At 42.3% G+C, this 16,914-nt stretch overlaps 1 protein-coding gene across 1 annotated transcript in view; it reads right to left on the minus strand.

Annotated features, from left to right (window-relative positions):
- The window catches only part of camk1da (calcium/calmodulin-dependent protein kinase 1Da), a 71,763-nt gene that overhangs the window by 6,601 nt on the left and 48,248 nt on the right, over positions 1 to 16,914 (minus strand). Inside the window, exons 4-7 of the mRNA XM_053508579.1 lie at positions 10,698 to 10,836; positions 9,790 to 9,916; positions 4,570 to 4,645; positions 281 to 393 (exon numbers count right to left, since the gene is read on the minus strand). Coding sequence (XP_053364554.1) covers positions 281 to 393; positions 4,570 to 4,645; positions 9,790 to 9,916; positions 10,698 to 10,836 — 455 coding nt within the window. The remainder of the gene's footprint in view (positions 1 to 280; positions 394 to 4,569; positions 4,646 to 9,789; positions 9,917 to 10,697; positions 10,837 to 16,914) is intronic.

The following is a 16,914-nucleotide window of genomic DNA, read 5'->3' on the forward strand; positions in this document are numbered from 1 at the left end:
GGTGGTAAAATGGTGCAGTTCCGCTATAATCCTACAGGTGGAGCACTTTACGATTCACACAGTGGCAGGAAGAACAGCATTCTGTGTTCTAGGAGCAAATAATTTGCAAAGTTTTAATTGTAAATTAAAAAAAAAACAATTTTTTTAGTGAGTTAATATCTTTTTAAAACGTGATACTAACTGAATCGCAATACAAATCGAATCGGCAGCTACAGTAGGTATGCTGATACCGTGTCAGCTGATCCCTCCTGATTCCCATCCCTAACGTTCGGCTCATCACCTGAATCGGATATGTCGTCCCAATAAGGTGCGTCAAACTCGTAGTCGGCTTTCAGGATCTGTTCGAAGAGTTTGGAGTCGTTCTCGTCGTAGAAAGGTGGATATCCACACAGCCTGAAAAACAGCGCACAAAGAGACCGGCCGTCTTTATCATCTGTATGTGGCAGTGACTACAGTTATAAGACGAACAGAATTTAATTACCCTTCCAGAACCTTACTGTACAGTTATTCAATTCTACAGGACACCTTTCAATTAGGACCTGACCAAGACAGCTAATACAACTGTTCAGATAAATGGCAGATCTCTGTGGGTTAGGTGGTAATCACTAGGGGTGAAACAATTAGGTGATCTGGATTAGGGATGGGCAATTATTTTCTAATATTTTCAGGCGATCATTAAACAAAAAAAACCCAAAAAACCCCAAAATATAATATTTCGTGTGACTATGAAAATAAAATGATAACGAGACAGATTCTATCGAGGATATCATATCAAAATCACACAGTATTGTGTCAGTCAATTACACTGTATCAGATTCAATTACATCATACATTGTATTGTATCAAAATACCGTATGATTGAGTCAAAATCATATTGTACTGCTGATGTCTTAGCAAATTATATCAATGATAATATCAAAATTATATTGCGTTGATGTGTATCAAAATCACATGGTACCAGTCATACTGTATAAAAATCATATTGTATCAATCATTGCATAAAAATTATGATTATGCATTGTTTTAAAAGTACATCATATAGTTGAGCATATTAAAATTATGTTGCATCAAAATCATATTCAATTGTGGACACTGTATCAAAATCAGGTTATAATAAAATCATATCACTGATTTGTAATTATAATGCATCAAAATCACTTTCAAAATCCTATTAAAATCACAGTGCATCTTTGATGTGTATCAAAATCCTCTTAGTCATATTGTATCAAAATCACGTTACATCTTTGATATGCATCAATCAGATTGTATCTATTGCATAATATCACGAAATCATATATTGCATTACATTACATAGAGATCATATAATTATATATATTGCATTAAAAAATCGTATCATTGATATTTTTGCAAAAATTATGATGTATCCAAATCACATTGCATTGTGGACATTGTATTAAAACCATATTGTCATTATTATTAACTGTTGCCTTACAATAAATTTTTGATTACAGAGTAGCAGATTTAGTGGCGTCGCTTAATACACCTCCTAGTAACATAGAACAGATACACCAAAATAATAACTGGTTGGAAGTTAATAGTAAAATATGCTGCTAATGACGCGCAAATCCTCGGGTATGGACTAAAACACGTTCCTTTCATCAGCACAGATGTGCACTGGCCTCGGGGAATCGCATGTGTGGTGTGCTGTGTGACGTACTTACTACTTAAGTTAATTCATATTAATAAATAAATAGGAGGATTTATAATAAATACAAAATAATTTATCCAAGACAAAGCAATTACCGATGGTGGAGCCAGAATTAATTAATTAATCAAATAAATAATGAATTAATTGACTCATGCATCATGTAAATACTTTATTCTGGTTTAAATGACTTTATATTAAATTAATTTATTAAGGAATAAATCTGTTTATATTGTATGGAATAAAACCAAGTACAACACTATTGTGGTCCTTTACAAGACGGTACACTTTTGAATAAACAACAAAAAAGCCGAATATTTATGAGCCCAATCAGTTGAGAGGAGGAAGTGCAGCAGTGTGTGTGAGATGTGACGCTAGAGGAAAGCGAATTATCAGGAATATTATCCACAATCTCTTCATAACAGTCCTGTAACACGCAGCCTGCTAGGCAAGAAGACAGATGATTAACAGAATTACGCTCGTGCATCATGTGAATAAATGATTAAAAACAAAACAAAAAATGCATTTCCTAGAACGTACCCCTCGCCCCCTCCCCTTTAGTCATCAAACTTGTTAAAATGCCTTTCCCCTTGGCTACGCGGGCTAACGGTGCCAAAGTGGAAGAAGTATGGATGGTAATTTTCTGCCTGATTTGCATCTGATTAGCCTTGTGTTTTCTCCGCTTGACGTCAGGATTGCTATGCAGATGCTTCGCGAATTAGCGCCGTTTTCTTCCTTTTTTCTTTGCCCTGTTGCTAATGTAATGTTCACACCTGAGAGGAGGCCAATCAGCCGTGAGAGAGCACTGCAGAGTAACCCGATTGGCTGGGCTTCCACTCTGTGCTGGTTAATGGAGGAGTACAGATAACACGGAATTTAACACGCATCTCTAACACTTTCCCCGCGCGCACACACACACAGTTGAAAGTTTTTTGTTGAAGATTGTAAGTTAAACATTACTCATTTCTTAATATTTACATCTAGATGAGCTTGAACATGACACCTCTGGTGGCAGACCAACCAATTTTAGCTGAGCAAAAGTATTGGAACATGCTATTTAAGTAAATACTATCCGGTTGCATGAGCAGATCCTCTCTTCCTCCTCACTTTATCATCTCAGCTTTCACAGTGTTTGTCATCATCTGCTGTTTTCCTCGGCCAATCTGTTCTGGTTGGTAGCGGTAGTGTTTATTTTGTACTTTTTTGCAAGTTGCTGTACAAATGGCTTTCCCTCTTTTCTCCCTCAGACATCTCTGTATGTCTGTTTGTTTTCCTTTTGTAACACCACATGGAGTCACAGGTGAACCCCAGGCCTCAGACCGAGAGCAGACTTTCAGAGCTACTGAATGTGTCTGGCACGCGCTCGGATCCGCAAGTTATTCAAGAGGAAAGGAAAGGTGAAATTCCGATCTCTTTTGATCTCAAACCCAGATGTCTTCAGTGTATAGCAAAAAGGAAAGCATTAGCCTTGTTTTTCCAGAGGGGTTTGTGTACCATACCTGTGTGGGAGGAGTTGCGATAGGAAATGACTGTGAGGTTTTACTGTATGAGGGGTGAACACAATTTTGTAAATTGATGTTAAATCCTTGTTTCTGAGTCAGACACAGAAACACAAACAGCATGTAAAAACACCATGAAAGGAGAAAGTGATGGAGGACAACATCTGTAACTGATCAAGACATGTGTGTGTGTGTGCGCAGTATGACTGGTTCACCGTTGCTCGTGGAGATTTAGACAAAATTTGTAAATCCTCGTGTGTAAAGTAAGGACAGCAGTAATCTGTTCAATAAGGGGGAGAAATGCTTTTGGATGCATGATGGATTTCTCTTTAAAGATTCTTCATCAATTCTTTTTCATGAAAAGCCATAAGGAGGTGCAAATAAAATGTGGATAAAGTGTTACTATTATTTCTATCACTATTACTGTTACTAATACTACTTTTATTATTACTTCTACTATTTACATCACAGCATTGGGCAGACACACTTATCCAGAGCGACTGACTTTTTAAAAATCTCTTTAGAGACCTGAGTGATGTAGATTTAGGGGCCTTGCTCAGGGGCACAACAGTGGCAACTTGGGGGTGCTGGGCTTTGAACCTGGGACCCTCCGATCTGAGCTACCACTGCCCTATTATTGTTACCGCTACTCTTTATTATTATTATTATTATTATTAATACTACTACTATATTACTTTTACTACTATAAATATTACCACTACAGTCAATACTACTAATCTTACTATAATTATTGCTATTACTATTATAACTACTACTACTTTTACTGTTATTAATACCATTACTCTTCTTACTACAACTAATACTATGACTATTATTGCTATTACTATTAATCCTACTATTGTCACTAGTACTATTATTATTATTACTACTGATACTACTACTACAAGTAAATTTGTAAACTCCTTGTGTGGATGTTGTGGTATTTTTAAACCATTTATTGCGTCATTTTGATGTATTTAATGTTGAAATTTTGCATACCACTCTGCATACTAATTTGCGAGATCTGCATGAACTTCTCACTGTGTGTGCTTCTGCATACGTCCCTATACGGATTGGACGCTACATGTGTGTACATGGGGTCAGGGGTAGCTCAGTGGTTAAGGCATTGTACTACGGTTCGGAAGGTCCCAGGTTCAAACCCCACAACCACCAAGTTGCCACTGTTGGGCCCTTGAGCAAGGCCCTTAACCCTCAACTGCTTAGATGTGTAATAAAAAATAAAAATGTTAGTCGCTCTGGATAAGAGCGTCTGCCAAATGTAAATGTAAAAATGTGCAAATCCTAGCATACCAAAATAACATTTTGGGAAAACACCAAATATGATTTGAAATTGAAGTTTCTGGATACATGAAAGTCCTAAAACAAGTTCAAGGCAGTACTTACAGGATGTATGCGATGACTCCGATCGACCAGCAGTCCACAGCTTTACTGTACGGCTTCTGGGCGAGCACCTCGGGAGCTGACGAGAGGAACGAAGACATGCATGTTTACAAGGAAAAGTCTAAACTCAACTCCTCTCTCAGGTCCCATTGTGATGTTAAATAGGGGTGTTATTATTAAAGACAAGGGATTGGATTGCTAATAAGAACCGAAGAACATTAATGTGTGGTGTTACAAGTGGTGTATTTGAGTGATTTCTGGTTAGACAAATTTCTGGATGTTGAATAATTATGGAGTTAATTATGTGCCAAAATTTATCAAACAAACACAATCTGCTTTGCAAAGAAAAAAACGACTTTCTCACAAATGCAGCGTTTTGCAAACAAACACAATCCGATTTGCAAAGAAAAAAATTCAACTTTCTCACAAATGCACCCTCCGTATTTTCTTACAAATGCATCCATCCGTATTTTCTCACAAATGCACCCTCCGTATTTTCTCACAAATGCACCCTCCGTATTTTCTCACACATGCGCCCAACCTATTTTCTCACAAATGCAATGGAGCAACTTCATCTTCCAAAACAGCAGATGGCGCTATCGGTCAATTTACTCTATTCTCCCAAGACCTCAAACAACGTGTTTATATGGTTTACCCTTATGTCTCAGAGGAATATGAGTGGGGAACAGTTTTGAGGTGTCCATTATATATCCAGACATATTAACAATCCACTATCTTTAGGATAGAGCCCTGTAGGGGAATAATACAGTTCTATCAAACCACAGTTGCATTTTAATTATATAAATATATAATAAATATAATAAAATATAATATAAATATAATAATTATCTATTGAATTATTAACTATAATTAGTGATCATATCTACATTTAAATAATCTGTGTCTGTAGTACAATCATACATTGTAGACAGCTGTTGCAGCGCGAGGCGTAGATACAGTAAGATGCAAGAATCATTGTATTAGACTGCATGAAATTTATGAATCTTTTTACAAGCAGGTTTGTAATAGAATTCTGTCTGTAATTCAGTATGTTTACTGTTCATTTATAGCTTTTCCCCCATATAACTTTGTTAAAGATTATTTAAATGTAGATATGATCACTAATTATAAAAGATTTTGATGCATCATGTCGCATAAGTCTGGTATGGATATAAAAAGCCAAACATGATGGCAGTTCTTTCAGCCTTCAATAGTCAATTAAAATGCAGCTGTGGTTTGATATAACTGTATTATTCCCCTACAGGGCTCTATCCTAAAGATAGTGGATTGTTAATATGTCTGGCTGTCTGGATATATAATGGACACCTCAAAACTGTTCCCCACTCATATTCCTCTGAGACATAAGGGTAAACCATATAAACACATTGTTTAAGGTCTTGGGAGAATAGAGTAAATTGACCGATAGCGCCATCTGCTGTTTTGGAAGATGAAGTTGCTCCATTGCATTTGTGAGAAAATAGGTTGGGCGCATGTGTGAGAAAATACGGAGGGTGCATTTGTGAGAAAATACGGATGGATACTTTTGTGAGAAAATACGGAGGGTGCATTTGTGAGAAAGTTGAATTTTTTTCTTTGCAAATCGGATTGTGTTTGTTTGCAAAACGCTGCATTTGTGAGAGAGTCTTTTTTTTCTTTGCAAAGCAGATTGTGTTTGTTTGTTAAATTTTGGCACATAATTGACTCCATAAATAATTTCTCAATATATTCATAGGGCAAGACATGATTTCTGCTAAACTTGATTTGTATTGTAATTCTGTAACTATCACATTTAAAATTAATAAATAATTTATTTATATTTTTTATATTTAACTGTGTATATACGTACAGTGTGTATTTAATTCCAGGGGTTAATTTTTTTTTCCACTACACTAATTTTAATGTTTAATAATTGTGTTCAATAAAGACAATAAAAGAGCAGAATTATTAATCTTATTATTATTATTTTAGGCACATTATGTTTGCCAATCTCCTTAAATTAGATGATTAAATCAGATTTTAGGACAAATTCATGCAGAAAACCTTGAAATTCCAAAAGGTTCACATACTTTTTCCTACATATAGAACGCTGCTGTGTGTGAATAGTTTAGAGTGCACCACCTGGAGGGTCATAGAGGAATACCAACATTTTAGCACTTCACATCCAACCATATATACAGTGAAACCTCGGATTACGAGTAATGCGGTTTGCGAGTGTTCCGCAAGGCGAGCAAAGATTTTTAATAAATTTTAACTTGGGAAAACTAACAAGTCTTGGTTTACGAGTACCGAGTATCATGTATCACACATGCACTCCTTGTTTTGTCACGTGATCACAACTGAGCCAACGTTTTTTCTCTCTCTTGCGCTGCGGAATTATGGGTAATCGTCTCCCCTGCTGGGTCTTAGTGCTCATCTCTTACTGGTATAATCAAAATGCGTGCACGTGTGTACTGTTTACCATAACACTGACCACATGTGTGTGCGTAAAACATATTTTATTTTGTGTTTGTATGCGTGTGTGTGTGTAAAGCAAAAGAAAGTCTCATTAAAGACGTAAAAATTCCATTTTCTCTCTCCCTCTCTGTATCGGCCTGCACTTTGTCATTGGACACCATGTGTGTAAAAAAACTCAAATAAGAGAGGACGAAGGGTTACTTTTACTTTTTTTAAAGGTTAAGTGGAGGTTAATTTGTTTTATCTTTATTTTATATAAATAATTTATTTTTTGGGGCTGTAGAACAAATAATTTGAGTTTCCATCATTTCTTATAGGAAAATTCCCTTTGGTTTACAAGTGTTTTGAATTACGAGCCCACTTCTGAAAAGGAATTCTGCTTGTAATCCAAGGTTCCACTGTACTGTATATAAATGATTTTGGACTCAGTGTATAGCAACATAAAAGAATCGCATGTATACCTGAATCCCCCCCCGCCCAATCTCTAATATACACAAAAGAATTAAATTTATTTAAAATATTCTTTTATTTCCCTTCCATAATTTAAGGAGACGGAGTACACCTCGCCCTCTCTGAGAGCGCTGTTCTTTCCTCTCACTTCCCTTTTGTGCCACTCAGCGTCTGTTTGATTTAGAATTTCCCCTTTAATCAGAACAATAATACATTTCCAGCAGCAGACGTTCATTATGCAATACTTCACCAGTTATGACCCTCAAATCCCACTTGAGCCTGATATTGTAACTTTTTTAAGAACAGAAAAGAAAGTCTTATAACACACCGCTGTCTCTCTCGCTGCGAGAGCTGAGCTTGAAAAGAAACTCGGGATATATCGGACATGTCACTCTCTTTCCTTCTCTCTCTTTTTGTCCTTTCCTCCATCAGGAAACAAGCTTTTATCCGCTCTAAGCAGCGCTCTGTTCTGCGAGTCGAAGCTCTCACAGCGCCCAGACAGCGCTATTGTGTTTGGAGAGAGAGACGGATTGTGTGCCGGAGCATGGTGTCGCTTCTGAAAGCTATTCTGACTCATCAAAATAAAAAGCACTGAGGCAAACTGCCATCAAAATCTGCAAGGGGATGTGTAACTTCCTAAACTGTGGGTAAATGTACACACACACACACACACACACACACAGAATGAGTGTAGTACACAATCTGTTTTGATCTATTCTGCATTTGTTTTTCAGTCTAAACAAAGGAATGCTGAACAAAGGTTCTGTTTCCTAAACTATTTACTTTATGCGCAGAGAGAGAGAGAGAGGGATGGATGGATGGATGGATGGATGGATGGATGGATGGATGGATGGATAGAGAGAGAGACGGACAGATTGGGACACATCAAGAAAAAAAGGAACAGACAAGCAGAGCGTGAGAGAGAGATCAAATGAATGAGTGAGACGGGAACAGAGACGGATAGAGAGATGATGTATGTAAACTCTAAAGGGCGAGAGAGAGAGAAAGAGAGAAAGACTGAGCGAGAGAAAGATAGAGACACAGATTATCAGAGAGAGAGAGACAGAAAGTGGAGCGTGTACCTTCTGGAACAGTCAATCCAAAACACACAGATGAGGCAGGAAACAGGAACGAGAGGTCGTGTTACCATTTAAAGGCAAAGAGACAAAACGAGGCTAGACGAGTCAGGAATACTGAACACGTGCCGGTGCACTCGAGTCATTCTGGTGCAGCGTGGTACTCCATCACACCAGCACTAAAGCACGCATCCCTGTCCTCCATCTCCCTCCCTCTCTCACACACACACACACACCTGAAGCTGTGTTTCGACCTTTAAAATGTGTAAGCATCTAACCTTGTACTTAATTAGTGAAAAGGACATTGACATGCTACGTACGTACGCATTCCACCCTGATAGGACACGGGGACGAAACAGAAGGACAGAAAACTGTGTGGTTTTAATAACGCCAGAATCGTGAGAATTTACAATTTAGGCCTGATCATTTTGGAATATGCCATCAGGGGGAAAAAAAAAATGCATTGATGGAAAAACCTGGTCATCTGATCTCCATGTTTTGGGCCCATAACGTTGCTGAGTCTGGACCTGACTAACAGAAGCGACCCCAGATGATGAGACTTCCCCACAGGCTTGTACAGTAGGAACTATGCATGATGGGTACATCACGTCCTCCGCCCCTCGACTTACTCTGATGCACCCTTCACTCTGGAACAGGGTAAATCTGAACTCATGTCCTTTTTCCATCACTCCACAGTCCAGTCTTTATTCTCTCCCTATTAAACTGAAGCCTTTTCTTTGATAAGCCTCATTAATAAGTGCTTTTCTAAAGCCTACACAGCAAACACGCCAGAATGGCACATTAATTATCCACCCCAGGTCTGTTACGCGAGTTTCAGTGTCAAATCTTTAAATCCTGCGATGAACCAGTTCTTCCTTCCTGCCGGCTCTAATTAACACACACGGCACAGACTAATACAGCGCTGGTTAAACAGAGGCCGATGTTTGATCACATCCTTATGGGAGATTAAGTGTGATTAAACACAGCAAACCACGCAGATAACTCGATTAGCATCTACATAATTCAGTTGCGTATACAGACGAGGATCAGGAGGAGGGAGGCTTGAGAGGATGTGCCCTTGAGAGGATGTGCCCTTCTCTCCGACATGGACGATACGGAGATCGAGGATGTAGAACAAGGAGCTCTCTGGCACTGTGTGAATCAGACACGTAAGTGGAAGCGCTCTGTGTGTGTGTGTGTGTGTGTGTGTTTTCATGTGGAAAAACGTTTTCTCGGCTCTTACCGACGTATCCTGGTGTACCACAGGCAGTGGACATGACGTCCCCCGTGCCCTCCATCTTCGAAAGGCCGAAGTCACTGATCATGATCTTGGAGCCGTCTTGAGGGTTGAAGTAAAGAAGATTCTCGGGCTGAAATGGGAGAAATATTTTTACACCGAACAGACAAGAGAAAGGGTTTTATCTACAGTAACTCCTGGTTGGGTCGGTGGTCCGGTTGCCTAGATACTGACTAAGCGAGGTAAAAGTGCTAGTTTATATAGCAAGTTAGTGGTTACACTACATTATAGTCACGTGCATTACTGCATACGGTAAGAAATGTTTATGGTAATGACGTATAATATCTGGAGGCGGCACAATGGTGTAGTGGTTCGAATCCCGCCTCGGGTCTGTCTGTGTGTGTGTGTGGGCCCTGCAATGGATGCACCCCTCCTCATGCTCCAGGCTTCCTGCGACCCTGTATACAGGATAAGCAGTTTAGAGGATGAATGAATGGCACGGTGGCCTCACACCTCCAGGGTTGTGGGTTCGATCCCCATCTTAGGTCTGTGTGCATGGAGTTTGCATTTCCCAAATTGCCTGTGGCGTGTGTGTGTGTTTGTCTGAGATGGATTGGCATTACAGCCTGCCTAGTACCTCTGGGAGAGAATCCAGGCCTCCTGCAACCTTGTACAGGATAAAGCGGTATAGAGAAGGAGTGTGTGAGAGTGATTTATATCTCGCTCTAACACACTGTGTCTGTGGCCCTGATAAAATCTCAGCAAGTCTTTCTGATTAAACTGTGATCTGTCCTTACGCCCGAGTCAGGCTAACATCTGTGTTTATCCGTTACCTAAAACAGAAGAGGGTACACACTCCTGAGTGGTCCTGCTTCTTTATAATACACTGTATGTGTGTGTTTCTGCTCAAGCACCTTCAGGTCTCGGTGTACGATGCCCATAGTGTGCAGGTAGTTGACTGCATCCAGTACTTGTCTGATGAGTGTGCTGGCGTCTTTCTCTGTGTAGAAGCCCTTCTCTACGATCCGGTCGAACAGCTCTCCTCCTGAAACCCTATACACACACACACACACACACACACACACACACACACACACACACACTGTAACCGTGTGCTGCTGTGCTTGTCCTTGTGGCATAATTACCAAAACATTAATGTGTGCATGCTAACATCACAGAGACTTATTGATTAAATTTAGATCTGAAGAGCCCTAGTGAGTGACCGGCTCTCTGTAGGCCAGGTGTCATTACTTTTAGTAAGCAACACTTAAGTCCAGTAGTAACTGATCCACATCCAAGTGGGTCTTTGGCTGAATGAAGGGGGCCAATATTTTTTAGACAACATCAGACACACACCTCTTCCATGTCTGCAGTGTGTTAATGCTGAACTCGATGCTTTAATGTGATTAGATGCAGTAAAGTGTTTATTATGAGAAACACAAAGCTGGGAATAATGTACAGGTCTATACAAAACCGGCCACCAGAGGGCGCAAGAACTTCACTATAAACTAAACAGATGCAACACATCATAAAGTACATTATCTCTGCTGGTTCTCCCCCTGTTAGACACACATGCAATTTTAGGCGGTATAGATTTAGCTTTTGTGTCTTCTGTGTGTGTGTGTGTGTGTGTGTGTGAGATAATCACATGGCACAATCCTATAGTCATGGGTTTGGAGGACTGTCCCTGACCCTTTCACTAATCTATCTCTCTCTCACACACACACACGTGTGCATGCATACACTTCTAATGTACTCACACTCTTTCTTGCTTTTTCTGTCCCACACACACACTCTCTCTCTCACACTCTCTCTCTCACACACTCTCTCTCACACACTCTCTCTCACACACTCTCTCTCTCTGCAGGTGATGAACAGAGGAGAGGTGAGCTCGTCCCTGGCTGTGATCAGATTAACACTGATGAGATTGTGAACTGGAGGACAACAGACAGAACTGAACTGGCTTTATCTCTCTGCACGGCCGCCTCTGTTCTTAGGCTCTTAGGCTGGGATTATTTCATACCCCTTTTCTGTTCTCACACACACACACACACCATTTTTTCATGTACATGCACGTGAGAAAAGGCTCTCTCCTCATGTAGAGGCAGAAAACTGTGAGACGGCACTGACACTGGAGACTCCTTCCCTCATCACATCAGCTACTGTACACGCTGGAGTGTGTGAGACACATCGTACTGGACCAGTCACTACGTACAGTACAGAAACCTCACAGGGGAAACTGTCAGAGCTGCTGGTGGAGAGAACTAATCACCCGAGCACATGAGAACAGCACGAGAGGGAGAGAGAGAGAGAGCAAACACACCTACATCTAACACAGAGAGAGAGACTGGGCTCCTACTGGCTGGCTACAGTGGTGTGTGTATGAGAAAGGGGGGGGAGAAAGAGAAAACACGAAAGAGGAAAACAGCGAGTAAGAAGGAAGAAAAAAGAGAAAGAAAGGAGACCGTGAGCGATAATATTCTCTCACATACACACACACACACACACACACACACACACACACACACACACACACACACACACACACAGATTAGAGTGGTGTAATGATGGGGACAATCTGGCAGCCATCACCAGGGTTACACGGCTCTCCTGCGTCAGTGTGTCCGGCTCAGTGACCTGACCTGTGCTCTCACACTGCTCTCTCTCCTCTACACTCTCCCCTCACTCTCTCCTCTCTCACTCTTATCTACACTCTTCTCTCACTCGCCTATACACTCTTCTCTCACTCTCCTCTACACTCTCCTCACTCCTCTGTCCTGCTTTCTCCTCTACACTCTCCTCACTCCTCTGTCCTGCTCTCTCCTCTCACTCTCCTCTACACTCTCCTCACTCCTCTGTCCTGCTCTCTCTCTCCTCTACACTCTCTCCTCACTTCTCTGTCCCGCTCTCTCTCCTCACTCCTTTCACACTCCTCTACACTCTATTCTCTCACTCTCCTTTACACTCTCCTCACTCCTCTGTCCTGCTCTCTCCTCTACATTCTCTCAGGGGCTGTCCTGCTCTCTTACTCTCCTCTACACTCTCCTCACTCCTGTCCTGCTCTCTCTCTCCTCTACACTCTCCTCTACACTCTCCTTACTTCTCTGTCAGGCTCTCTCACTCTCCTTTACACTCTCTTTTCTTACTCTCCTCAATCCTCTGTCCTGCTCTCTCCTCTACACTCTCACTCCTCTGTCCCGCTCTCTCACTCTCCTCTACACTCTCTCCTCTCCTCAGCACTCTCTCCTTAGTCTCCTCTACGCTCTCTCACTGTCCTCTACACTCTCTTCTGTCACTCTTCTCTCAATCTCCTCATTTCTCTGTCCTGCTCTCTCCTCTACACTCTCTTCTCTCACTCTCCTCTACACTCTCCTCACTCCTCTGTCCTGCTCTCTCTCTCCTCTACACTCTCCTCTCTCCTCAGTCTCCTCTGCACTCTCCTCTACACTCTCCTTACTTCTCTGTCTCCTTTACACTTTCTTCTCTCTCTCCTCACTCCTCTGTCCTGCTCTCCTCTACACTTTCTTCTCTCACTCTCCTCTGTCCTGCTCTCTCTCTCCTCTACACTCTCTCCTTACTTCTCTGTCCCGCTCTCTCTCTCCTCACTCCTTTCACACTCCTCTACACTCTATTCTCTCACTCTCCTTTACACTCTCCTCACTCCTCTGTCCTGCTCCCTCCTCTACACTCTCTCAGGGGCTGTCCTGCTCTCTCACTCTCCTCTACACTCTCTCCTCTACACTCTCCTCACTCCTGTCCTGCTCTCTCTCTCCTCTACACTCTCCTTACTTCTCTGTCACGCTCTCTCACTCTCCTCACTCCTCTGTCCCGCTCTCTTACTCTCCTCTACACTCTCCTTACATCTCTGTCCCGCTCTCTCACTCTCCTTTACACTCTCTTCTCTCACTCTCCTCACTCCTCTGTCCTGCTCTCTCCTCTACACTCTCTTCTCTCACTCTCCTCTACACTCTCCTCACTCCTCTGTCCCGCTCTCTCACTGTCTTCTGTCACTCTCCTCTACACTCTCCTCACTCCTCTGTCCTGCTCTCTCTCCTCTCTACACTCTCCTCTCCCACTCTCCTCTACACTCTCCTCACTCCTCTGTCCCGCTCTCTCACTCTCCTTTACACTTTCTTCTCTCACTCTCCTCACTCCTCTGTCCTGCTCTCCTCTACACTCTCTTCTCTCACTTTACACTCTCCTTACTTCTCTGTCCCGCTCTCTCACTCTCCTTTACACTCTCCTCACTCCTCTGTCCTGCTCTCACTGTCCTCTACACTCTCTTGTCACTCTTCTCTACACTCTCCTCTACACTCTCCTACTTCTCTGTCCCGCTCTCTCACCTTTTTTTACACTCTCTTCTCTCACTCTCCTCACTCCTGTCCTGCTCTCCTCTACACTCTCTTCTCTCACTGTCCTCTACACTCTTTTCTGTCACTCTCCTCTGCTCTCTCTCTCCTCTACACTCTCCTCACTCCTCTGTCCTGCTCTCTCACTCTCCTCTACACTCTCCTCACTCCCTTTGTCCCACTCTCCTCTACACTCTCCTCTACACTCTCCTCTACACTCTCCTCTACACTCTCTTCTCTCACTCTCTTCTCTCACTCTCCTCACTCCTCTGTCCTGCTCTCCTCTACACTCTCTTCTCTCACTCTCCTAACTCCTCTGTCCCGCTCTCACTGTCCTCTACACCCTCTTCTGTCACTCTCCTCTACACTCTCCTTACTTCTCTCTCACTCTCCTTTACACTCTCTTCTCTCACTCTTCTCACTCCTGTCCTGCTGTCCTCTACACTCTCTTCTGTCACTCTCCTCTACACTCTCCTCACTCCTCTGTCCTGCCCTCTCTCTCCTCTACACTCTCCTCACTCCTCTGTCCTGCTCTCTCTCTCCTCTACACTCTCCTCACTCCTCTGTCCCACTCTCCTCTCACTCTCCTCTACACTCTCCTCACTCCCTTTGTCTCACTCTCCTCTACACTCTCCTCTACACTCTCCTCACTCCTCTGTCCTGCTCTCTCTCCTCTCACTCTCCTCTACATTCTCCTCACTTCTCTGTCCTGCTCTCTCTCACTCCCCTCTATCAGTCACCAGAATGAGACCTCAATCACCTTCTTTAAGAAGCTTGTTAGCGATCAGGCTGATAATTAACCAGTAAGCAAAAGCATTGCAGGGAACAAAACCAGAAAAGGAAAGACAAGTTTAGTGGACAGCCTCGAAAACGACACTGAAGTCACTTTCCATTGTTACTAGAGCTGTGAATGGTATCGACCGTCGAGTCGATTCAGTTTTTATTGTTTCGATTTATGATTTCCGGTTCGCTTCGAAACTAATGTTTATTATCTGCTTGAGACAAATTAGATAATAAACTGAAACTTGTGCTTTTGATTTTTTTTTTCCATGTAAGAAATGTCTTGGTGTATAAATATTTTTTCACCAACTGCAGAAACGTTGAAGTAAAAAGAAGCGATTTTCCTACGAAGCGCAGAAGATGAAGCAGTTTGTGCTGGATTCGCCCTCGGCGTCCATGAGGGATGAGTACCAGGACCCCCTGATACTAATATCCACATACTGTGTACTTATTAGTGAAATAACTGTGCATAGTGTGTTTACTGTATGTCTGGCCCCAGTAAAACCTTTGAATGGATAAATTTGAATGAATTTCCACATCCTCTATACCACCACAGTGTTTCCCACAGCTGTGAAATGTATGTGCAGTGGTAGCCAGTGGAAGGGGTCGGCGTTACCCACCAGCACAAAAGTGGTATACTACATACAACAAACCATATTTAACACAATATTATTTAGTATTGTTAATAAATGTAGTATTGATTGCTCGGCCAATCAGCTCTCTCTATTTTTTTCCCCCAATTTTCTCCCCAATATTGGTCTTAGCCAATTCCTCCCCGTCACTAGGGGGCGCCCACATTAAGGCTACTACTACCACTCAGCGGGGAGGGCGAAGACTATCACCTGTTTCCTCCGAACCGTGTGACGTTAGCCGACCGCATCTTTTCGAACTGCTCGCTCACGCACCATTAGGGGCAAAGTAACACATTTGGAGGAAAGCGCTAGCCGCTCATTCCGCGTGCGCGAGCTCACAGACGCCCCTGATTGGCTGTAGAGCCGTGGTTAATGTGGGAGCACAAAGTACCTCTCATCCCTCCACTCTGAAAGAGCTCGGCCAATCAGCTCTCTCTAGACCTCCGGCTGCGAGAGGTTACAGCATCACCCGGGAATCGAACCAGCGATCCCCAGAAGGTAGGGCGAGCACTTTATCACTCGGAGGCCCACAAACATGGCACTTTTTTTCAGAGCACCGAGCCTTAAAGACCAGAACTTTTTTTAGCTATTTTTTGCATTACTATTTAATAAATAATAAATGTAATAAATGACGTATCCTTTTTTTTTTTTTTTACACACTCACTAAGTGTGTTGATGTTGCAGCGCTGCAAACCCAGCTCCAGCACACTGCTGCCTCAGAGACGAGCACAACACCTGCTGCTGGAAGCATCCTGTGTCTGCAGAACACCACCACACGCTACACACACACACACACACACACACACTCTCTACACAAGTCTCGCACACGCACACAAACATCTGTGGTGACAATCACAGCTCTTTGTGCCTCTGCTTTACCTGAGATGATGCTTTTCATCACACACTGATTTCCTTTCTTCTCTTAACATCATTATGCTTTCATTTCCATCACACACACACACACACTTTGACATTTGTGTGCAAATGCGCTGTATCACCCCCCACCACACACACACACACACACACACACATACAGACTCGCTCTCACACACTCACAAACACAAGCACACAATTCCTCTCTTCCCTGCTCACACACATTTGTCCTGATCCGCTCCATGCACCAACACTCACACACACTTGCACATAGACACTCAGGCTTGTATACACCTCTATAGTGCCTTGCAAAAGTATTTATACCCTTGAACTTTCCATCACTTTGTCACGTTACAACCACAAACGCGAATGGGTGTTATGTGACAGACCGACACAAAGTGCCACACGATCGTGTCAGTACTTTGTAGAACCTTTCACTGTACGTCTCTACCAGCTTTATACATCTACAGAGAGAAGCTTCAGCCCGTTCTTCTCAG

Source organism: Clarias gariepinus, chromosome 12 (assembly GCF_024256425.1).
Source record: "Clarias gariepinus isolate MV-2021 ecotype Netherlands chromosome 12, CGAR_prim_01v2, whole genome shotgun sequence".
Lineage (NCBI taxonomy): Eukaryota > Metazoa > Chordata > Actinopteri > Siluriformes > Clariidae > Clarias > Clarias gariepinus.